At 41.3% G+C, this 24920-nt stretch overlaps 1 protein-coding gene across 1 annotated transcript; it reads left to right on the plus strand.

Moving 5' to 3' along the window:
- The first annotated feature begins 1609 nt into the window (after nt 1–1609).
- On the plus strand, nt 1610–17884 carry LOC124146047 (cyanophycinase-like). Its single transcript, XM_046516101.2, has 6 exons — nt 1610–1807; nt 4959–5194; nt 10616–10743; nt 12093–12219; nt 12727–12868; nt 17422–17884. Exons 1-6 carry the CDS (start codon nt 1628–1630, stop codon nt 17869–17871), a joined length of 1263 nt encoding a protein of 420 aa, XP_046372057.2. The 5' UTR covers nt 1610–1627; the 3' UTR covers nt 17872–17884.
- The last annotated feature ends 7036 nt before the right edge of the window (nt 17885–24920 follow it).

Genomic DNA, 24920 nt, shown 5'->3' on the forward strand with positions numbered 1-24920 from the left:
TTCTGCACTCTCCTCCAGATACATTGGGTGAAGTGAAAGAAACACCCTCTAACTAATGTCCAAGGAAATACATCAGTCACGGCATTGTGAGCTGTACGTTCAAAGTCCAACTTAATTGTAAGTGGAGCAAACTCTAGACCTCCTCTACTAGCAAAACCGCATAGGTACTGAAACATGTTGACATAACACTCTTTTGTTCGATTGGACAACAAACAGTAAACTAATGGAAACATATGGCCAAACACCTCAGCATGTAAACAATAAATCTGATCAAACAACTTGGGACAGGCATAAAATGTACCATCACAAAATACAATGTCTGCAGCACACAAATGTTCAATGTTCTTGTCTGTAGTGAAGATTTAAATGTGGGACACTCATATAAAGGTATCGGTAATCGGATTAATTAATTACCCGCTAGAATAGGTGAAATGCACTCAGCTGAAAATGTGGCTCTACCGGCAATAGCCATTTCTGAAATGTGGCTCTCCCGGCTAGACACCGTCACCTGTGGGGCGGGATATTCTCACCTCAACATTCACTCATGACGGTGTTACCTGTAAAGCAGGACATTCTCACCTCAACATTCATTCATGACGGTGGTACCTGTAAAGCAGGACATTCTCACCTCAACATTCACTCATGACGGTGTTACCTGTAAAGCGGGACATTCTCACCTCAACATTCACTCATGACGATGGTACCTGTAAAGCAGGACATTCTCATCTCAACATTCACTCATGACGGTGTTACCTTTAAAGCAGGACATTCTCTCCTCAACATTCACTCATGACGGTGTTACTTGTAGGACAGGACATTCTCACCTCAACATTCACTCATGACGGTGTTACTTGTAGGACAGGACATTCTCACCTCAACTTTCACTCATGACGGTGCTAACAGTTTAACCCCAGTAGAGAAATAGTTTGAAATAGCCATTGTGAAGAAAGAAATTAGGTGAGGAGTTGAAAAAGCATGCCAGAAAATCGTCCGATTGGTACATTTTCTACGGTGGCCCATAAGGGACATGGATTCTGTTTTTCAATATTTTGATGTTTCACTTACTTTTAACATAACCTTTTGCAAATTAACACAATTTGTCATACAAATATGTGATAAAGACAACCGAAAACATGGAAAATGTACTTTCAAGTAGCTATTGAGTCGCTGAAATGTGAAGCGAAAATGTCAAAAACTAAAATGGAAATGTGAAAAACCAAAACGAAAATGTCAAAAACTTAAACGAAAATGTCAAAAACTAAAATTTAACCACAGAAAACTATTTCCACCGCGGTATAAATATTATCACCGCGGTGGAAATAGTTTTCTGTATTTTCATTTTAGTTTTTGACATTTTCGCTTTTGTTTTTGACATTTTCATTTTAGTTTTTGACATTTTCGTTTCTCTTTTCAGCGATTCAATATCTTCTTTACACATGATTTATCACAAATTTGTAAGACAAATCGTGTTAATTTGCAAAAGGTTACGATAAAAGTAAGTGAAATATCAAAATATGAAAAAAACAGACTCCATGTCCCTTATGGGCAACCGTAAAAGCCTAGGTACTGTCGTCGACCCAGATAACAACCACCTGTGTTTACGCACCTGGGCAGTGTCAGTGACTTCATGTCTACGTGCTCTACAGCGATGACGCAACTGCTGCTGTGTTTGGCGGCTGTTTGTGTCGTAGTCAACGCAAATGTTCGACTCCCGCAGTATACCAAATATGGCAAGAGTCTTGTTCTTGGAGGGGGAGTTTTGATGGACGACAATGCGCACGTCTGGTCAAGGATAGTTGACATGGCGGTAAGGAGTATACAGTAGACAGAGTGGGCCGTGTAGGGGATTCGGAGCTGAAATAACCAGCTCAATAACCACAAGAGCAAAACTGCTCGGGTGGCGTTAAACACCATTCACTCAATCAGTTATTCCCAAAATAATTGATTTTGTTTTCATGTTTTAGAGCATATTTACATAAACGTCAAGGTTAACGATTTCCAATGTTTGTGAAACCGTTAAGTCCTTAGGTTATTATTACGGTTTATTATTAATAATAATAATTATCATTAATATCAACTCTTTACGGAAAAGGCAGTTGAGTTCTCCAAGTGCGTCTCACGTTATCAAACCTTTAGAACCTATTTCCTGTATCTCTGCAAATTCCTTTGGTCAAAACAATTTGGGCCTTGATATTAAATCGTTTCAAAACATATCTGTTTATTACTCTTTCGCTCTTTGATTCTACCCTGAACATATTCCTTAAATCATATTACCGTATTCGACGTAACAAGCGCCCCGCTCTAACAAGCGCCCACGGCGATATTTGCTAATAGTGTTGCCTAGTGAACAATCCCAATTAGCACTCCTTCCGATTGATCAGTGTACACAAGACGTATTTATTCGCGCATAATACGTACTCGTGTGGTATATGCATTCTTAATTATGGGCAATTAAATTCTGGAAAAATGTATCTGTCGCATATAAGCATTTCAGTGTGTAAGCATAAACCACGAAATTTATCTTTCAACTCTTCTTTTTTCCACCAAAATAATATTCCAATAAGAGACCCCTATTTCTAATTTTGAGAGCGCCCTGGGCGCTTATTACGTCGAATACGGTAACCGTCCCTTTTAAGTGAAGGAAGGTCAACATTTTATTAATCTAACAAATCGATAAATAAAAATATGTTTACATATAATATACAACTCCTTGCTTCAATTACTTCATTGATTTTACGATTATTGAAAAGGTCATCTCAAAATTGTCCCAAAGGCAGAAGCTTAGCATATTTGTCAGCGTTGGTAGTATTAAGAATAGTATATGTGTTGATACAGTTTAAATCTTCTTAGACTCACAATGAATAATAGATGTTTCTTCTTTGTTAGTTGGGTGAATTCTTTTTATCGACGTCTAGCATTATACTTGAAATAGCAGGGTTGGGTGTAGGTGAACCTTGGACCATATATTAAAGTACTCATGGAAATGAAAAAAAACCTGTTTTGCTGGATTTAATAATCGGCACAAAGCATTAAGTAGATGAAAATACGAAATAACAAAACAACTGGAAAAGTACTAGTCTGGATTTGCTAGTTTTATCTCAGTGCTCAATACAAAATGTACGTTACAGGAGGTAATTTGTAGGCACTTTCAACATTCAAAAATAAAACTAAGTCCAAATTGACATGGCAGAAACAGGCTATAGGCATTATGCAAATTAGCCTGGAAAAAAATAAATAAAAATAACAGCTTTGTTTATGTACATAATAATAATTTATGTACATAATAATAATGACATGTAAGTTGTTGTTTGAGAAGGGAATGTGTTACTTTTACGTTCTGATATTTTGACGATGATTCACTATCCCACAATACCACTCACAAATCACTAACCACTGACAAATCACATGCACGTGGGTTTCAAGCACCTGTTTTCACCTGTCGTCAAGGTGTCATAGGTCATGGACATTCACCTTGATCTACTAACACCTGTTTATGCTCAGTTTCTCAATAGTCTGTTTTGTTCATATTTTTACACACTTTTACGTGTAAAAAGACATAAAAACCTTTGATACGCTGTATTTGTGCCAATGCCCAATTAGTACTAATTGAGTTGTTTGAATATTTATATATTTTGTATATTTACTGCATTTATTTAGAATATGAGATCGAAAAAACAGTTTTTTTTCCATTTCCGTGAGTACTTTAGTAGTACGGTCGTAGACATGATTGTATTAGAGATTGTAAACTGAAGAATAATTACTGTAGAAGTAGTAGTAGTAGTAGTAGTAGTAGTAGTAGTAGTAGTAGTAGTAGTAGTACTCGTAGCCGTATTAGTAGCGATGGAGGTAGTGGGAGCGGCGGTGGTAGTAATGATAGTTGTAGTGGCTGTGGTGGTGGTGCTGGTAGTGGTAGTCGTGGTGGTGGTGGCAATAGGAGTAGCAGTAGCAGCAGCAGCAGTAGCAGCAGCAGTAGTAGTAGTAGTAGTGGTAGTAGCCTTGCTTCAAGGCTGAACTTAAAGAAAGGTCAATGGATGAGTAGTAATTCTATCTTCCTAATAGGCTAGTCTAGATATGTGGACAGTACATCTAAAGACTCCAGTCCCTAATAGGGACAACTTGTTCTTATTATTAACATAATCTAGAACTTAGGATTTAAGCTAATAATTATTGCCTTATAGACTTGTGCAAGTCTATTGTATTATTATTATTATTATTATTATTATTATTATTAGTAGTAGTAGTAGTAGTAGTAGTAGCAGCAGTAGTAGGCACTGTAAAGTTTGTTGTAGTCGAGTTGCTTCCTTTACCAGAGTTGCATCCCTTTGCCCAGAGACCTCTGAGTCTCAGGTTCATCCTGATGGTATTCACATTCCCACAGTTCATTGCCGTGGACCGTAGTGCTGCATATGGCGGCGGTCTGTATATATATATATATATACGAGTCTGTACCAGACAATCCAGTCACGATATTGTCAGCAACAATCCCATCCCGTCTGGGTACGATGATATGCAATCAACCGAGCCTGACAACCCGAAGCATTAAACCTCCTCTTACGGCCAGGTTAGATTAATGGGGATCCGGAGTTCCCATGGAGATATTCGTTCTTAAATGTGGCGTGGCCTTAGAAGAAGTTTTTAACTGTCGCGAGGTAAAGATTCCTACAGCTGGACAACCAATGGTTTGCCTGTACCATATGACCCGCGTTTTTCAGGTGAACAATTAATATGCCTTTGCATGTGTTTGTGACAGTTGCCCCGGTGATGCAGGGTACGTTCACCTGGTATCATCACTATTTGATACTGATTCATAAACACATGCTTATGATACACTCGGAATAGTACAAATGACTTTGTGTTCAGCAGAGATGAAATATAATTATGAAAATGGTTTTGTCGCTTTTATTATTCATAAAGTGGGGATCCAAGCTCACTCATTCACTCACTCATCCACTTCACAGGGAGGCAAAGCAAAGGCGCGCATTGGAGTAATTTCAGCAGCATCAGACACCCCGGCTACCTCGGCCAAATACTACGTGGACCTCTTGGTCAACAACTACACCGCCTTGGAAGCCACCTTCATTCCTGTCACTGTTGACGATGTCGCCAAAAATAGTGATCCGAATGTCGTCAAACTCATCAAACAGCAGACTGGATTCTTCATTTCCGGCGGGGACCAGATGCGTCTTGTGCAGGCGTAGGTGGAATGTGGGGCGTATTTGTGTCGTGCAATCTCATAAAAATAAGATCTTAGTGCTCGCTACCGCTACAAAAAATGTTATTTCAGCAGTATAAATGGATTAATTTTGGAGTGGATGGTGGTAACTATAAAAAGGTGAATGTTCTATCGAAGTAATCAGACATCCTTTTATTGTCAGCTTCCTGTTATAGAGAAATACTATTAGTCATACAACAACTACGACCTCGATCTTTGATAAATCGTGAGATGCTCCTGTAAAGTTAGGATATTTCTTCATGATTTCAAGGTTAACTTGTTACGAAACTTTGCCACCAATGATGCACAAGAAAGTTTTGTGTGTATGTTCTTTTTGTGATCCCTTTTAAATTGAAGATGGGTATCATGTATTCTTCGTAGGGGCGGTTGGGTAGCCTAGTGGTTAAAGCGTTCCCGACATGGGTACAATTTGTGAAGCCAATTTCTGGTGTCCCCCGCCGTGATATTGCTGGAATATTGCTAAAAGCGGCGTAAAACCATACTCAGTCAGTCAGTTTAAACCTGGGCGGGATACGAACCTACGACCTATTCTTTTGTAATCCTTCAAGCTATCACCTGTGCTACGGAGACCTGTCGTCACAAGTGTCAATTTGCCTGGAATATGTCAACCGTGTTTGGTGTAGTTGTACATTATTATGTAAATCTTGGACCATGTTTGTTGTAAGTCCTGGTGGTACGTATATGTGTTATACATGTGCCGCCCACTCACTGAATAGTTTGATTGCCAAAATCCTGTAACCTTTGTTTAAATATTGAACTGAATTTGGAGAAATTCCCAATATCCTGGTGAAGCCATACAAACCCCAAACATCTCGCCATTGGATGTATGTCTGACTCATGGAAAGTTCCCGTGTACCTCCATTATCCCAGTTTGGGGACGTTCGGATAATTGGAAGATGTTCGCCTAGTTGTGAAATGTTCGGGTAAATGGAAGATTTTCGCCTATTTGGGAGATGTTCGCCCAGCTGTGAGATTGTGAAATGTTCGGATAAATGGAAGACGTTCGCCTATTTGGGAGATGTTCGCCTAGCTGTGTGATATTCGCCTAGTTTGGAGATGTTCGCCTTTTTGTGAGATGTTCACCTAGTTGTGAGATGTTGGCCTATTTGTGAGATGTTCACCTAGTTGTGAGATGTTCACCTATTTGGTAGATGTTCACCTATTTGTGAGATGTTCGCCTAGTTGTGAGATGTTCACCTAGTTGTGAGATGTTCGCCTAGATGTGAGATGTTCGCCTATTTGTGAGATGTTCACCTATTTGTGAGATGTTCACCTAGTTGTGAGATGTTCACCTATTTGGTAGATGTTAACCTAGTTGTGAGATGTTCACCTAGTTTGAGATGTTCACCTATTTGTGAGATGTTCACCTAGTTGTGAGATGTTCACCTAGTTGTGAGATGTTCACCTAGTTGTGAGATGTTCACCTAGTTGTGAGATGTTCGCCTAGTTGTGAGATGTTTACCTAGTTATGAGATGTTCCCCTTTTTGTGAGATGTTCGCCTAGTTGTGAGATATTCACCTAGTTGTGAGATGTTCACCTAGTTGTGAGATGTTCGCCTATTCGGTAGACGTTCACCTAGTTGTGAGATGTTCGCCTAGTTGTGAGATGTTCACCTAGTTGTGAGATGTTCGCCTTTTTGTGAGATGTTCACCTAGTTGTGAGATGTTCACCTAGTTGTGAGATGTTCGCCTAGTTGTGAGATGTTCGCCTAGTTGTGAGATGTTCACCTAGTTGTGAGATGTTCACCTAGTTGTGAGATGTTCACCTTGTTGTGAGATGTTCACCTAGTTGTGAGATGTTCACCTAGTTGTGAGATGTTCACCTAGTTGTGAGATGTTCGCCTAGTAGTGAGATGTTCGCCTAGTAGTGAGATGTTCACCTAGTTTGAGATGTTCACCTATTTGGGAGATGTTCACCTAGTTCTGAGATGTTCACCTAGTTCTGAGATGTTCACCTAGTTGTGAGATGTTCACCTAGTTGTGAGATGTTCGCCTAGTTGTGAGATGTTCGCCTAGTTGTGAGATGTTTACCTAGTTGTGAGATGTTCGCCTAGTTGTGAGATGTTCACCTAGTTGTGAGATGTTCGCCTATTCGGTAGACGTTCACCTAGTTGTGAGATGTTCGCCTTTTTGTGAGATGTTCACCTAGTTGTGAGATGTTCACCTAATTGTGAGATGTTCGCCTAGTTGTGAGATGTTCACCTAGTTGTGAGATGTTCACCTAGTTGTCAGATGTTCGCCTTTTTGTGAGATGTTCACCTAGTTGTGAGATGTTCACCTTGTTGTGAGATGTTCACCTATTTGTGAGATGTTCACCTAGTTGTGAGATGTTCACCTAGTAGTGAGATGTTCGCCTTTTAGTGAGATGTTCGCCTAGTAGTGAGATGTTCACCTTGTTGTGAGATGTTCACCTAGTTGTGAGATGTTCGCCTATTTGTGAGATGTTCACCTAGTTGTGAGATGTTCACCTAGTTGTGAGATGTTCGCCTATTTGTGAGATGTTCACCTAGTTGTGAGATGTTCACCTAGTTGTGAGATGTTCACCTAGTTGTGAGATGTTCACCTAGTTGTGAGATGTTCACCTATTTGGTAGATGTTCACCTATTTGTGAGATGTTCACCTAGTTGTGAGATGTTCGCCTATTTGGTAGATGTTAACCTAGTTGTGAGATGTTCACCTAGTTGTGAGATGTTAACCTAGTTGTGAGATGTTCGGCTATTTGGGAGATGTTCACCTATAGCTAGTTGTGTGATGTTCACCTAGTTGTGAGATGTTCGCCTATTTGTGAGATGTTCACCTAGTTGTGAGATGTTCACCTAGTTGTGAGATGTTCACCTAGTTGTGAGATGTTCGCCTATTAGGTAGATGTTCACCTAGTTGTGAGATGTTCACCTAATTGTGAGATGTTCGCCTATTTGGTAGATGTTCACCTAGTTTTGAAATGTTCACCTAGTTGTGAGATGTTCGCCTTTTTGTGAGATGTTCACCTAGTTGTGAGAAGTTCACCTAGTTGTGAGAAGTTCACCTAGTTGTGAGATGTTCGTATATTTTGGAGATGTTCACCTAGTTGTGAGATGTTCACCTAGTTGTGAGATGTTCACCTAGTTGTGAGATGTTCATCTAGTTGTGAGATGTTCGCCTATTTGGTAGATGTTCATCTAGTTGTGAGATGTTCATCTAGTTGTGGGATGTTCGCCTATTTGTGAGATGTTCGCCTATTTGGGAAATGTTCACCTAGTTGTGTGATGTTCACCTAGTTGTGAGATGTTCGCCTTTTTGTGAGATGTTCACCTAATTGTGAGAAGTTCACCTAGTTGTGAGATGTTCACCTAGTTGTGAGATGTTCGCCTATTTGTCAGATGTTCACCTAGTTGTGTGATGTTCACCTAGTTGTGAGATGTTCGCCTATTTGGAAGATGTTCACCTAGTTGTGAGATGTTCGCCTATTTGTGAGATGTTCACCTAGTTGTGAGATGTTCACCTATTTGTGAGATGTTTACCTATTTGTGAGATGTAATAAATGTTATATTTTGGATAACACTTTCTTAGTAAAGTACAAATTCTCGTACTTTTTTGGGGTTGAGACCCGTCCGGCACCTAATCGGAAGCACACAAAATCAGCGATCTAACCCACTCAGCCACCAAGGCTTCCACAAAAATGAAACCGCCTCCGTGGTCTAGTGGTAGAGCGTCCGCCCAGAGAGCGGAAGGTCCGGGGTTCGATCCCCGGCCGTGTCAGACCAAAAGACGTTAAAAGATGGTACTTGTTGTTGCCCTGTCTGGCGCTCGGCATTAAGGGGCTAGAACAAGGACTGGTCGGCTCGGAGTCAGTATACTGTGTCTGAGTGGGCTATTCATGTTAAACTGCGGCATGGTATCTCAGTGGGCTAGCACTATAAATCGGCATCAGTCCGGACTAGTACAAGCAGCCACACAAACACACACACGTGCATGCACGTCGCTATATAAATGCAATAATCTTGGACGCGACGTTAAACCAAATTTCACCTCACCGACCTCACCTCCACAAAAATGAAAGTCCGACAACAGGTAGTCTAGATCACGTACTTTGAGTACCCCTCTGACAAGTATAAATTGACACGGCTCCCATGGCCGAAAGCTATGAATACACAATGCCATTTAGTGGTCAAATGTAACAAATGTTATATTTGGGATAACACTTTCTTAGTAAAATATAGATTCTCGTACTTTTTCGGGGTTGAGACCCGTCCGGGATTCGAACCCACACTTGCCAGAGTGAGGCACCTAATCACTCTAAATGGCATTGTATATTCATATTTGTGAGATGTTCACCTAGTTGTGAGATGTTCACCTAGTTGTGAGATGTTCGCCTATTTGTGAGATGTTCACCTATTTGTGAGATGTTCACCTAGCTGTGTGATATTCACCAAGTTTGGAGATGTTCGCCTTTTTGTGAGATGTTCACCTAGTTGTGAGATGTTCGCCTATTTGTGAGATGTTCTCCTAGTTGTGAGATGTTCACCTAGTTGTGAGATGTTCACCTAGTTGTGAGATGTTCGCCTATTTGTGAGATGTTCACCTATTTATGAGATGTTCACCTAGTTGTGAGATGTTCACCTGGTTTTGAGATGTTCGGATGATTGGATGATGTTCTCTTTGTTGTACGACTCCGACTTTCATAAGCACTATCAAAGAGTGATGATACCAGGTGTTCGCGAAAAGGTTAGCGTATCCTGCCCCACCGGCGGCACTTGTTCACCTAAAATAAACACGGGAACATGAATGGTACATGTCAAAATAAGGAATTGCATCGGACATAATTTTTGTCACTGACGCGTCAGATTTGGAAATGTCCGCCACATGTCTACCATAAAACTCTTCGAAAGCTTTAGTGAAGCCTTGCATGTTGTAACCTTGATCAAACAGCTTCTGAGCAAGAGTCGTATGAGGCTCTTTGAAATCTTAGTAGAAAGAGCATGCTCGGTTGTACCTCAAAAGTTGTGAAATGTTAACACCAGAAACTGGAGCTGCTGGAATATTACTCAACATAAAGGGAAAGTTGACTACTGAAAAGTTGAAGTCATCCCTCTTGTCATACAGTCTTGTGGAGAGTGTTTCGGTACTCTGAATCTTTATGCATGGATCTAAAAAGGATGAAGCGTGTCACAGGCCTCCTCTGTTCCTAGTTCAGGTGCAGGAACGTATCTTAATTTTTAGTTTGTTTTCAGGATGTGTTACTGTGTATAGAACACCCGTCGTCGTCACCATGGAAACAACCTGAACAACGCCCAGTTAACAGTACTAAATGTGATAAGGACTACATTCTGAAGGTATTGCAAGACTCTTCAGGTAAAGTTTCCTCAAATCGTGGTTCACATCGCCTTCATTTCCTTTGAGCAGGTACATGTTGGCGGGCAACCTTCCGTCCCCGGCTCTCCAGGCCATTAAGGATCAATACAACGGTGGTGCTGTCATATCCGGTTCCAGTGCTGGCACTGCAATTCTCACCGCTGGTCCCATGGTAACGGGTAAGCATGCAGGAGTGTTACCTACATGATCATGTCATGCATATAGGTGCTTCCACCTGGTGTTATCGTGCACATGCAGGAATGAAATGTGAAACAGGAATCACAACACTTGCCCTCAAGAAGTGAACGGACATGCACGCTCTTAAATGAGTTCACTTTGTAATTGCGAATGCAGTAAGACAGTAAAGTTGAAATCAGTGAACAGGTATGAATGAGATATAGTCAAAGTTCCGATTGCGTGCAATCGAACAATGAAACCAAAACGATAGCCTTGGGATCCTAGAAGGGACATTGTCGCGTTTTCGCATTGGTTCCCTTTAGTAAAATAAAAAAAATGATTACCCAAGGCGCGACGATGCGGACAACGCGACAACGCAACAACGCAACAATGCGACAAAGGGGCAATATTTTTGCGCGTTGCTTAATTTTGAGACGTTTGTTTTTGTAAAGGGCGATAATGCAACAATGCGAAAACGTCTCTTCTAGGATTCCATAACCTGCTGAGTATATTTCCTCATGTCAATAATATTTTGAAGAGATAGAATCCTAAAAGCAATAGTTTACACCCTGTTTTCGTATACCTGTCTGTACAGGTGAGGTGAAATGGGGTTTAACAAATGGATTGATTACGTTATGGGCCAGTGGTTGATTCGAAAACACAATGCAGGTGACTTTGGTATAGGTACCATAGAAATGACTACTATGTTTACGAGTGCAAGTTCTAGTAATCTGAAACATCGTTCTCCACATCTAGACTAGCTACGTGGTCTAGTGGATAGAGCATCTGCCAGGAGAGCGTGAGGTCGTCGGTTCGATTCCCAGTCGCGGAATACCAAAAGACGTAATATGATGGCACTCCTTGTTACCCTGCCTGGCGATCGGCATTAAGGGCGAAAATAAGAACTGTCGGCTCGGAGTCAGTACACTGTGTATGAGTGGGGTATTCATGTTTAACTGCCGCATTGTATCTCAGTGGGCTAGCACTATAAAATCGGCATTTGTCCGGATGATATCAAGCAGACAGACAGACAGACACACACGCACGCACGCACGCACGCACGCACGCACGCACGCACACACAGAGAAATACATACAGTTATGTTGACCCGCTGGTGGTACTTGTCTTGTGTTAACCTTGTGGTGGTACAAGTGTTGTGTTGACCCGCTGGTGGTACTTGTCTTGTGTTGACCCGCTGTTGGTACAGGTCTTGTGTTGACCTTGTGGCCTGCATATTCTGTACGTACGTCGCTATATAAGTGCAGTAATATTGAATGATGTGACGTTGAAACCCATTTTACCTCACCACCTCGGCTCCTTCGCATCTAAGATAACCATCTCGTTCATCAAGGCGGAAGCAGTTGGGACGCCCTCCGTTACGGAGCTCAGGAGTCGTTGACTCACTCACACGACCTCACCTACAGGAAGGCAGGGGGCTTCGGAATCTACCCCGAGTATCTTCTCGACACCCACTTCAGGTACACCACAGGGAAACACAATGGGTCTTTACATGACAACAGGTTAGGTAAGGTAACAGTTATGTCAGCCAAATTATAGTCTGGAAGGTAATTTAAGGTACCGACGTTTACTACAATATCTGAAAAACTATCGGACCTACTCCAGTCAAAGGTGGTATGAGATTATAAAACAGTCATACATAACTGGATATTACATTTAAACACAATCGGTGCAGGATTCGGGAATCACGCACGCACGAATACGGTGTTAGCGTTGGGCGTCTCGACTCGAATATTTACAGGCCGCTGTCATATAGCTGGAACATTCATGCGTGCAGCATTAAACAACAGACAAACAAACAAATGTGTTTAGTCATAGCATTAAACATTGTCGGACTACACTTGAATAGTTCTCGTGGCTGTGTTCTGTAGGAGCAATTTGCAGGTGTTTGATTGTACGACTATGTCCGCCGATAATTTCAACAGCAACATCATCGATTATCAATATCTAGTGTTATACATTTTCAGTAATCGAGGCCGGGAGGGACGCATGATTCGCCTGCTGTCGGACACACGGCACATGTCCAACGGCGTCAACTACGGCCTCGGCGTCAGCGAGAACACGGCGCTTGTCGTCACTCACGTCGGCACTAACAACGAACTAGGGGAGGTAATCAATCAATATTTCTGCTCTGAATAACAGTCCAAGTCGCTCCAAAAATTTAGATACCTACATACCTTCTTCACGGAATGGGCGACAGGCCAGCAGTACGCATATACGATCAACGCGGACAGCTGCAAGTATGCTGATGCAGCGTTCAACAATAATCCCTCACTCACTAACATAGATATAAAATATGGTAGAAAAGTCTGCATATGAGTAATTTTCATATATAGTATGATATATCTATATACATCTTTATCTATCTATCTATCTATCTATCTATCTATCATATAATATATATATATATATATATATATATATATATATATATATATATATATATATATATAGTATGATATATACACATCGGCAATTGTTGCAAACTGCTGGAGGAATTGAACAGAGATTCAAATTTGTGATGAACAAAGAAATATTCTGATATATACATATTTCTTAATGATGCATCTGCTGGACATACAAGAAGGAAATACTCATCCTCATCTACATCTATATTAAATCACAGACAAATTCGTTCTTTTCTCCGAATATTGTATATCGTACAGTTTCAACCCAAAGATAATGCGAAGAATATCGAAATCTAGTTTGAGCTGTTCTTGATTCATTGACATTTACAATAGGCACATAATATCCCATGTTCCCGAGGCAAGAGAATTAACTGACTTTAAAAGTCCAGCTTCCACCCTTGCCGAACTAGGATGGAATTCCTAGGCTCGATCGTAGCGCCACCAGTGTCTATTACCAGTTATGTCCCTTCTAAGCCTCTCATATGGACCAATCAGATTTCACCTCTAGTATCACTTGCGTTTGCTTCACACAAAATGGTGGCGCCCGGTCAGGACGATCTGATCGATAATCAAGACTTATATTGTGATAAAACGGGTTTTACATCGCGAAATGCATCAAATCACGTGAGCACCTTGATTAAAAACATGAAAAGATTTGGGAAATATCTACTGACAACGAGTTGGCGGTGCACATTCTTTGCAAATCGTGCAATCGACCGAAATCTGCATGACAGAAACCGGATTTCGATTTCGGTGCGCGATTTTGATTGGACTACGCATAGACTCGTTAGTCCAGCCAAAATGTAACTCCATAATACCAGCCATGTCCGGCAAGGGCGGAAACTGGACTTTTATAGTCAGTTAACTCCCTTGCCTCGGGAAGATGATAATATCCAGTGTTTGTATGCGTTTCAATATCCTGCTAGCAATGCATTTATTTCAAAGTATTAAGGACTGAGCCCAATTCTGTTTGAAATATATCCTTCAGTCTGTGTGTTCGTGACATGATATATACTGCTCACACAAAGTAGGGGATATTGAAAAGTTACGACGAAAAGTTTCAGAATTATGTTTAATTTTCATTTGGAAACAATAATAATGTGGAAATAAGGATGTTAAGAAACAATTTTGAAAGTAATGACTTTGATCAAGCTGCAATTTCATTTTGTAGACACTGGAAAGTTCATGAGGGGTAGAAACCCAAAGGTCACAAATGGGTTAATACCGGGTTGGCCCACCATTAGCAGCCAAACAAGCATTACACCCACGTCTCATACTCCTAATTATGCGACCAATGTGAACTTGGGGAATCCTCTGCCATTCCTCTTGGAGTGCCACGCCCAGTTGTTGCAAGTCTGGACATGGGGGATGCCGCCTCTGTACTCGTCTTCCGAGCATATCCCACACATGCTCTATGGGGGAGAGGTCGGGGGACATCGCTGGCCATGGAAGAGTTTCAATTTGGTGCCGCCGCAAATGGTTAAGGACGACGTGCGCACGGTGAGCCCTGGCATTATCGTCCTGGAAGATGAAACCCTGTCCGTGACGGTGTGCAAATGGCAGGACATGTGGCGTGATGATGTTGTCCCGATAGTAAACATCCGTAACTCTTCCTTGGCAGATGTGGAGATCGGTTCTGCCTGTCACCGTGATTCCACCCCACACCATAACAGAACCCCTCCCATACCGATCATGTGGAATCATGGCAGCTGGCTGATGACGCTCACAAGGACGACGCCAGACACGATGACGGCCATCATTGAAGTCTAAAGAGAACCTCGACTCATCACTGAACATCACATGGGACCACCTGGCATTGCTGCACCTCTGGTGACGGCGACCCCACTCTCGCCGGGCTTGTCTGTGACGGTTTGTTAGGGGTAATGTGATGTAAGGTCGCCTTGCTCGAAGTTCTGCAGCATGGAGCCGGTTTCGTACCGTCTGTGTGGAGATGAGATTCCCAGTGGCATGTCTGTGAACCTGCTGCAGCTGTGTCGCATTTAAACGTCGATCACGGAGGGCTCCAGTGATGATCCGCCGGTCATCACGTCTGGTTGTGCATTTTGGACGACCACTTCGGGGTCTGTCTTGAACCCTTCCAGTGGCAATGTAACGTGCCCACAACTGGCTAACTACTGACTGTGAGACATGCAGTTGTGCTGCTGTGTAGGCCTGCGTTCTTCCGGCCTGGATCATCCCAATTGCTCTCAATCTTTCGTCTTCTCGTAACCTTCGCATTGTGGAAAGTGGTGAAGTGATGGATGAACTTGGTCCAAGACCCATGTTAACACCCATTTTTGCACGTGAGGCACGTGGATTTTGTCATTTGCACGTGTGACACAAGATGGGATTTCTCATCCACACCCCCTGGTACGTCTGGGTGCAATTTTCCTGGATGCAAGGGCATCTGGTAGTCATTGTGAGGCATGCTCAGACTGACCTATGCTTTTCCTCAATCATACATAAATTATTTGTAGGCCTCTATATTACTGTCTTTGTGCCACTGATTTTAATTTCAATATCCCCTACTTTTTGTGAGCAGTATATAAAGATTTAGATACTGATGCTGATGATTCTAAACATAGCCATATCCAACCTTATACAATAATACATTTGTTCAAATAAATTACTATTTCCAAATTTACGTCATATTTCCTGTGAAATGTATTAATACTTTATAACCTTAATGTACGAACATACATACATACATACATACATACATACATACATACATACATACATACATACATACATACATACATACATACATACACACACACACACCTGTATAGAACTAGTTTTCATTAAATGCTATATATATATCTTTCCAACATTTTTAAAGACTGCGATTTTTGTTTCACAAATCTGTCTCAGTAGATTAATTCTTGAAAACAAAATTATGTTATCTGAAAATGGTGGTCAGAACAACTGTGTAATATGTGAAATATAATTATGTGTGCCTGTCTTGAATCTTGGTAGATAATTCGTTTATAAAGAAAAGGAACAGGAAAGGATTTCATAATGACCCTTGTCTTACTCCGGGATGACTACATTTTCGTAAATATTACATACCAACTTAAACCACGGGTATTTAGAATTCGAAGGTTCATTAATGTCTTTCTCAGCACACTATCGAAGGCCTTTCAAATGTCTACAAAGAGAACATCAAATTCCCAGTTCTTTAAATACATTTCCACAATACTTAACTTTAGGTAAAACATGTAATCGACACTTATTTAAATCTACTTCCACCTTTGCCTGTATTATTGTAGGTATCTTGCTGTTTCATAAGAACCTTGATAGAGGTACTACTTTCAAGTGAGACCTGCTGAAAGGTTTAACATTTGAATTCTAAGACCAGACTGGGGGTTTTACATTTGAATTGCACGACATAGATTTAACCGTTTTAATTGTAAGACCTGGCTCCCCTTCGTGAAACGTTTGTAGTTTTTCCCACTAGTAAGGTCGAATTTGGAGGCAAGACATTTAGGCAAGAAGTAGGCATCCCCCATGGGCACCAATTGCGCTCCCCTTCTTACTAATCTGTTTCTTTATGCATGTGAATCAGAATTTCTGTTCGGATTTGCAAAGTTAAAACAAGGTCATTTTGCCAAGAATTTTCACTTTAGCCTCAGGTATATCTATGATCTGCTATTGTTTAATAACAATCAAACAGTCAATTCCCTTCATTCCAATTTACCCTTCATCTGTTTCATATTCAGATCTATGCATACAGATTCAGAGCGACAAAACACTGTCCACAAGACTGTATGACAAAAGGGATGACTTATGAATATGGATTTTGTCGCTATTAGTGTGCATCTGATGATGATTATTTCCCATTGAACCACCGGAGCAGGTATTGAAACGGTGCTCAATCGTGTATGTCATGACTACAGTTGTCTGCATGCTGCACGTGGTCTTTCCCTCGCCCGCTTCCATCAAATTCGTTTTATACAGCGACTACGGAATTGTTTCACCATAAAGTATCCCTGTGTTTTGCTATCTTTTTGGTATTTCTTGCATTTAGACGGTTCATATAAGTATATATTGGTCGATTGTACTTGAGTGATGTGTTTTGTGTATCTCTCTTTTTCTTTTCATAATATAAACCGCGGGTTTTCCGGGTAATTTTGCTTACTGCGGCGTAAAACAACAATCAAAAACAATTTTTATGCATGTCTTTCTTTCCTATCCCCTTCTATCATCTTGCTATATATTTTCCATAGATAATGTTTATTAATTTGTTGATAGGTATTTGGTGAGCTTGGCGTTACTTTCTTCGACGTCTCCAAATCCTACACCGATCCGGCAGAGCGCTACTACAGCTTGCGCAACGTGTTTGTATCCTACCTGACAGAGGGCGACAGCATCAACATGAAAACTCGCAGTGTCACCTTCTCCCCCAACAAGACACCACTTCTTGGAAACGAAGGCTATGACCACGCCCTTACATCTAACGACATCTTCTTCGGGGAGGGGAGCCATCACCGAAAAACCGAGTTTCTACGTGTGGCAGCTAGCCTGTTCGATGCGCGGAAAGATACAATGACACACGGAGATACACATCTCACGCACCCACAATTCCGTGTAACTATGTCAAAAACCGGAACTGACACGGCAGGTTATGTTGAGCGACATGGGGACTTCCATTCCGATACGCATTCTTATAAGAATATGTACGTAGAAATTGGCGAAATATGATTAAATATTTTTTAGTATGATGAGACCGCCTCCATGGTCTAATGGTAGAGCATCCGCCCGGAAAGCGGAAGGTACGGGGTTCGATCCCCGGCCGCGTCATACCAAAAGACGTTAAAAGATGGTACTTGTTACCCTGTCTGGCGCTCGGCATTAAGGGGCTAAAACAAGGACTGATCGGCTCGGAGTCAGTATATACTGTGTCTGAGTGGGGTATTCATGTTAAACTGCGACATGGTATCTCAGTGAGCTAGCACTATAAATCGGCATCAGTCCGGACTAGTACAAGCAGCCACACATACACGTGCATGCACGTCGCTATATAAGTGCAATAATCTTGGACGCGACGTTAAACATTCACCTCACCTTAGTATGATGCAGTCAGAAAAGATCGTGATCTCCATCCAAGATAGTGTTCGACAACAAAATTTCCAAGCCGAAGCCGACCAGTTCTTGTTTTAGTCCCTCAATGCCGAGGGGGCATCTGAACGACGAATTATAAGTTCAAAATGTGGTTCACAAGGGACGTGGATGGCAAAATCTCAAATGGTTCTAGAGACATTCATGTGGTTTCATTCACCTAACTGCTGACCATACTTTGCCAGGTAATGATTAGGAAAATCTAGGTCGGAATTTTGCTTCATGTAAGCTCAAACATTTGCTTTAAGAAGGACCCTTCTGAAACAATGAAGTAGTGCCGCAAACACTAATTTACTTAATTAAAGAGCAATTAAAGTCAATAAAGCATCTTAACCCGTAAAGATCCGGGTTAGAATAGGTCTTCGGCAACCCATGCTTGCCGTAAAAGGCGACTATGCTTGTCGTAAGAGGCGACTAATGGGATCGGGTGGTCAGGCTCGCTGACTTGGTTGATGCATGTCATCGTATCCCATTTGCGTAGATCGGTGCTCATGAAATGAATCACCTAGATTGTCTGGTCCAGATTCGATTATTTACAGATCACCGTCATATAGCTGCAATATTGCTGAGTGCGGCGTAAAACAAGAAACAAACAAACAAGTTCGGCAAGGTGAGAAACTGGACTTTTAAAGTCAGTTATCTCCCTTGTCCCGGGAAGCTGGTCCAGCACCTATTGTTATAGGTACAAATTCAAAGGTGATTAAGGGGCTATCTCGAATATGATACAACTGTGTTTTCTGATTTCCCGATCTTCCAAAGCAGCAGGCTTAGGTGTAAAACGCCAAGTATCTGTCCATGCTAGCCTTTTCCCACTGGGGGCGGTCGGGTAGCCTAGTGGTTAAAGCGTTCACTCGTCACGCCGAAGACCCGGGTTCGATTCCCGACATGGGTACAATGTGTGAAGCCCATTTCTGGTGTCCCCCGCCGTGATATTGCTGGAATATTGCTAAAAGCGGCGTAAAACCATACTCACTCACTCACTCACTCACTCACTTTTCCCACTGCTGTAAAAAAACTATTTTGAGAAACAGACACGACCGAACATAAACTACCGGACAAAAGAAAATATACATCCATGTTTGGTGATGGCCAAAATGAAACAGACAAAAAAAGGTTATTTAATGTTGATGTGGTTGATACGGGTGTCACAGTTGTGTTTTGGGCCGTACGTTTCCACTTTACAGGTTTACAGCCTGGAAACGATATTTGTAATCTTATTTTCAAGTGTATACTTTCTTTTGTCCGGCAGTGTATATCACGGACATGAGTAATACCATCGAAACAGGAAAACCAGTTGTTAACAGCATGAGCAGCAATGAACTCCAGATATACACAATAATCAAGAATACGCATTTTAATCATCCGATCCTCGTTTTAGTTGTTTTAAAGACTACTATCGGAATCGTGGTCTTTGATTTAGGCAGGATATAAATTATAACAAGGCATGGCGGAGCACAGTCCGAGGATCATAATCGGAGAGAATCCCACCACAACATAAAGTGAGTAAAGTTTAGAGCAGAACTCGATGTTTAGTAATATTAATATTCAAAGAACTTAAGCAAGTAGGATGTTTGAACAGTTCTTTGAAAAACTCAAAAAAATATTCAGGTATGCTTTATCTGTAAGCCCTGTAAGACCCACCCTTGCGTGATGCCTGTTTCATTACAGCCTTTCGCGAGTGCACTTAGGTCCTTTGTGACCCGGGTTATAAAATGTCCCGGGGCAAATATAAATTCTTCTTGGAGCAAATGAACCATATTTCTCAGTCACTTAACTATTACTTCCGAAGTTGATGAGCACGTTATGGACAAACATGCCATTGTTAAAAATACGTTTCCCTCTCTATGTCTTTCTTCTTTAAATGAAGAGTTACCTAATCACAAGTAGGTTATAGTTTCGCCTGTGTTAGAGCATGCTGTTCTTGGATAACATTTTAAAAACATTTCAATAACACTTCATGACATAGTTCCTGGCATAACATTGCTGCAGCGTGTTGAAAACATTGTAATAACATGGTATGAAATAGTTTCGCCTATTTTATGGCATGATGTTCTTGAATAACATTTAAAAAACATTTCAATAACACTTCATGACATAAGTTCTGGAATAACATTTCTACGACTTGTTTAAAACATTGTAATAAGATGGTATGAAATAGTTTCGCCTATTTTATGGCATGATGTTCTTGAATAATATTTTAAAAACATTTTAATAACATTTTGAATAATTATTAAACATTTATAGCTAATTCGGGTGATTTTACGTATGTGTACTCAATGTATTTAAAACATGATGATAACATTTCATGAAATATGTTCTGGCAAAATATTTCTGCAATGTGTTGAAAACATTGTTATAATATGTTATGAAATAGTTTCGCCCATGTTACAGCATGATGTTTTGAATAACATTTTGAAAACATTTCAATAACATTTTGAATATTTGTGAAACATTACTAAAACGTTAATAAAATGTTTTTCTAAAACTAAAATGAAGCCTTTCGAAAATATTTTGAAAATGTTAGGTGTTAGCTGGGTTAATTGTATAGGTTCCAGACTGAATAAAACACAATTGTCCCAATAGATAATGGATTAACTGCATGTATTAGTCTTGATGTTAATATTTGTTTTAATTGTTCATTCCATAGATGAGTTAGCCTGTACGTGGACGCGCGGTTTTCCTCCTTCATCACGTTGTATGACACGATTATTTACAGACCGTCGTCATATAGCTGGCATATTGCTGAGTGCGGCACTAAACAACAAACAAACAAACAAAACAGCTAGTGACACGTTAATAAACAAGCCCTTCTTCGCGGCGAGACTGATTGCATTAGACTAGCGCTTCACATAGTGCAGCTTATCACTGAATTTCAATGCTGTAGCCAGACAGAACACATAATGATTTGTGACCGCCTCCGTGGTCTAGTGGTAGCGTCCATCCGGAGAGCGGAAGGTCCGGGGATCGATCCCCGGTCGCGTCATACCAAAAGACGTTAAAATATGGTACTTGTTGTTACCCCGCCTGGCGCTTGGTAAACTGCTAAAGCAAGGACTGTTCGGCTCGGGGTCAGTATACTGTATACTGAGTTGGGTATACATGTTAAACTGCGGCATGTTATCGCTATAAAATCGGCACAAGTCGAGACAAGTACAAGCAGCCACACACACACACACGTCCATGAACGTCGCTATATAAGTGCAATAATCTTGAAGGCGACGTTAAATACCATTTCCCCTCACCTCACCTCACGTAATGATTTGGCGATTCGTTAACGCAAAGTGTATGTTTCAGACATGTTAATGTTAACAGTAAAACATCGTTTGTGATTTTAAGGCGCTTCAGACGATCTTGTACTGTGAACAACAGCAATCACGTCACCTGTTTATGCAATGGATGGCCTCAGAAACATTTAAATCAATACAGTATATCGGGAACACGACAAATGACGACCTGAAACATCACGGAAATGACCGAGTGGTGGTGCAAAGGTACGTGCAGAATGTTTGAATGATATCAATACCACACGGCGGTTAAATCAAATGGGCTTGTAAATAGAGTTTCTTTCAAAAGAAGTGCGACCACACAGAGTTAAATTGTATAAGAGCATATTTAGAGGGTATATATTTCGATTCGCTGTGCAGAGTTGCGTCCCTTGGGCATGCCAGAAACCTATGATTGTGGGTTCGAATCCCGGTTCGCCCAAATTATATTTCTAGGTTTGTCAGCACCATACCCGTGCTCGTGGGTTTCACCGAAGTGGTAAACGTCTGAGACCTCCATCACTTCGGGCTTTCCTCCCACATTAAGCTGACTCGCTGTGATATAACTGTAATACTGTTAAAAGCGGCATTAAACCCAACTCACTCACTCATTTTGAAAGATTGTCTTATTGTTTTATTTATTCAATAAAACAACATCCACCATTCAAATGGAACCAATCGAAACGGCACAACACAACACAGACACCAATGTCTATCTACATAGAGGGGATATTTCATGTATCGAGTTAAATGAGCAATCTACAGTTTATAACGAAACATTTTCGAGAGATAAACGGCAAGAAGTGAAATTAACTCCACAAATGACCGTCTGTCATTAATTTGTCTTGTCGATGTGGAACTAACGTAAAAAGGACGTCAACAATTGTGTACCGGCTGGTCACTTACGACAAAGGGAGACAATTTAAGGGGGGTAACTCTTGTATGACAATAGTTCCGTCAAAGTGTTATGTTCACTGCAGTGAAATATCTATTGATATGTTCACTGCAATGAAAATATCACTTTTCACAACTTCAGAAAACTCTTCAGAAAAGTCTTTCACACTGAAGTATATATTAAATTGCAATGTCATGCTTTCGTAAACATAACACACACACACACACACACACACACACACTGCGAAAAGATTCTATGTAGTGATAGTGCCAAGCATCACCAATTCTACTGTACCAGCCTACAACCCATGTCCACTGTATTCTACTGTACCAACCTAGCGCTGTTATAACGTTTTGAAATAACGTTGCACGGTGACATTATAATAACGTTGTGACCACGTTGTATCACGACGTTACCAATCCACAACCTTACCACAACGTTGTGTGTTAATTTGCACTTTGTGTGCAACTATACCAGCCTACAGAGACACCACGATCCATGTCCACTGTGTGAGTTTATGTAGTCTATCCAACACATTGAGAGGTTACGGTGGTAAGTTTTAGCCTCTTCAAGGATCATTTTCTGAACCAGCAATTGATCCTTACAACCCCAACATCCCTTTCTGGCTCCTTTCTGCTCCATGTAGATGATGTCATTCGAAGAGCAGTACGATGACCCGAGATATGTGAGACACCCTGTAAAAAGTTTGTACTGTGCGTTCAAACAAGTAACGCACTATTATTATGATTATGATTATGATTATTATTATACCACTTATGAGACACACAGAGAGACCTGGTACGACATATCAACTTTCGTGAAATAAACTAATCTTACTCGAGCTGCCGCAAAATGTGCAATGTATTCTAAATTGTCAGTGTGTTATTTACGTTAGAAAATGAATGTAAGAAAATACTAGGAAACACTTGTTTGCATGTTAATCATCTGGGAGCCTGTTTCCAGCGTGCAGTTGCACCGTGACACGTGATGGTCTCGTCTGTTACACAGTCACCCAGCCTGGATTTTAATAACCTAGATTGTAAACACGCACAACCTTGAAATATTTCACTTAATACGCGAATAAAATGTCCGGGCATTCCATGTTTCTTTGTACACCCACTTCTGCCATCCCACCACCGCCAGCTAAATATCAAGCTCAGCATCTGCAACATGACCCTGACTTATCTATGTTGACATTTTGTCAGCAGCTGCGCAGAAAATCGCATCCGGCAAGTCTGGCGATTGAACGTGCATCGTGTTGGGCCATATCAGTCCACGTGCAGTGGAACATGGCAACGTCGAAATGTAAGTCACGCTTGCAATGTCGAACTTGAGGTGAGTAAATGAGTCATTTGGGTTTAACAGTATTCCGTTTATATCACGGCGTGTCAGCTAAATGTGGGAGGAAAGTGAGTATGGTTTTACGCCGCTTTTAACAATATTCCCGCACTATCAGGGCGGTGGATACTATAGTTGGGCTTCAAACATTGTACCCATGTGGGGAATCGACGAATTTGGCGTGACGAGCAAACGCTTTAACCTCTATGCTATCCCACCGCCTCTGGGAGGAAAACCCGAAGTGATGGAGGTCTCAGACGTTTACCACTTCGGTGAAACCCACGAGTAGAGTTATGGTGCAGACAAACCTAGAAACATAATCTCAGCGAACTGGGATTCGATCACACGATCATAGGTTTCTGGCACACCTAAGGGGCGTAACTCTCCACGGCTAATCGCGACGCAAGACACAACTTGGCCACCTGTGCCTTCCGAACCACACGGCAACATCGAGACACAGTCTTTAACTGGAGTGGAGAGAAAGCAATAGGAATGTCGAGATCTTAAACGTGAAGGGACGCATAGAGATATAGCGGGATACAATTGTTCAAAACTTGAGTGAGTGAGTGAGTGAGTGAGCGAGTAGTTCATTATAAGCTCTTGTGAAGCATGAGTGAGTGAGTAGTGTTTCGCGCCGCTTTAGCAATATTTCAGCAACTTTGCGGCGAGTTACATCACAAATGGGCTGCACACATTGTACCCATGTGGACAATCGAACCCGGGCCTTCGGCGACGCGAGCAAACGATTGAACAAACAGGTTATCCCACCGTCAACAGAAAACAGAAGATATGGAGACATCCAGACGCTCCCTCAAGGGTCCCTCAAGCTGTCCTATCCACAGTCAGTGAAGCAAACACGAAAACATTATCAGTTATCGAGTTTGTCTTACCCGCTTGAGCTTTGGTTTGTTTGTTTGTTTGTTTGTTGTTTAATGCCGAACTCAGCAATATTCCAGCTATATGACGGTGGTCTGTAAACAATCGAGTCTGGACCAGACAATCCAGTGATTGATATCATGAGCATCGACCCACGCAATTAGGATAGGATAACGTGCATCAACCAAGTCAGTGAGCCTGATCACCCAATCCCGTAAAAGGGGCTCTCACACTTTGCCGAGTTGCGTCCCGAGTATGGA

This window comes from Haliotis rufescens, unplaced genomic scaffold, assembly GCF_023055435.1.
Source record: "Haliotis rufescens isolate VD_foot unplaced genomic scaffold, xgHalRufe1.0.p SCAF_12, whole genome shotgun sequence".
NCBI classification, from domain to species: domain Eukaryota; kingdom Metazoa; phylum Mollusca; class Gastropoda; order Lepetellida; family Haliotidae; genus Haliotis; species Haliotis rufescens.

What these genes read in the sequence shown, in the direction of transcription:
- LOC124146047 (XM_046516101.2), top strand. Translation starts at nt 1,628, where the DNA reads ATGTCTACGTGCTCTACAGCGATGACGCAACTGCTGCTGTGTTTGGCG. An exon ending in CAAGGATAGTTGACATGGCG is followed by an intron (nt 1,808 to 4,958) that starts GTAAGGAGTATA and finishes TCCACTTCACAG; the next exon opens with GGAGGCAAAGCAAAGGCGCG. An exon ending in CGCTGGTCCCATGGTAACGG is followed by an intron (nt 10,744 to 12,092) that starts GTAAGCATGCAG and finishes TCGTTCATCAAG; the next exon opens with GCGGAAGCAGTTGGGACGCC.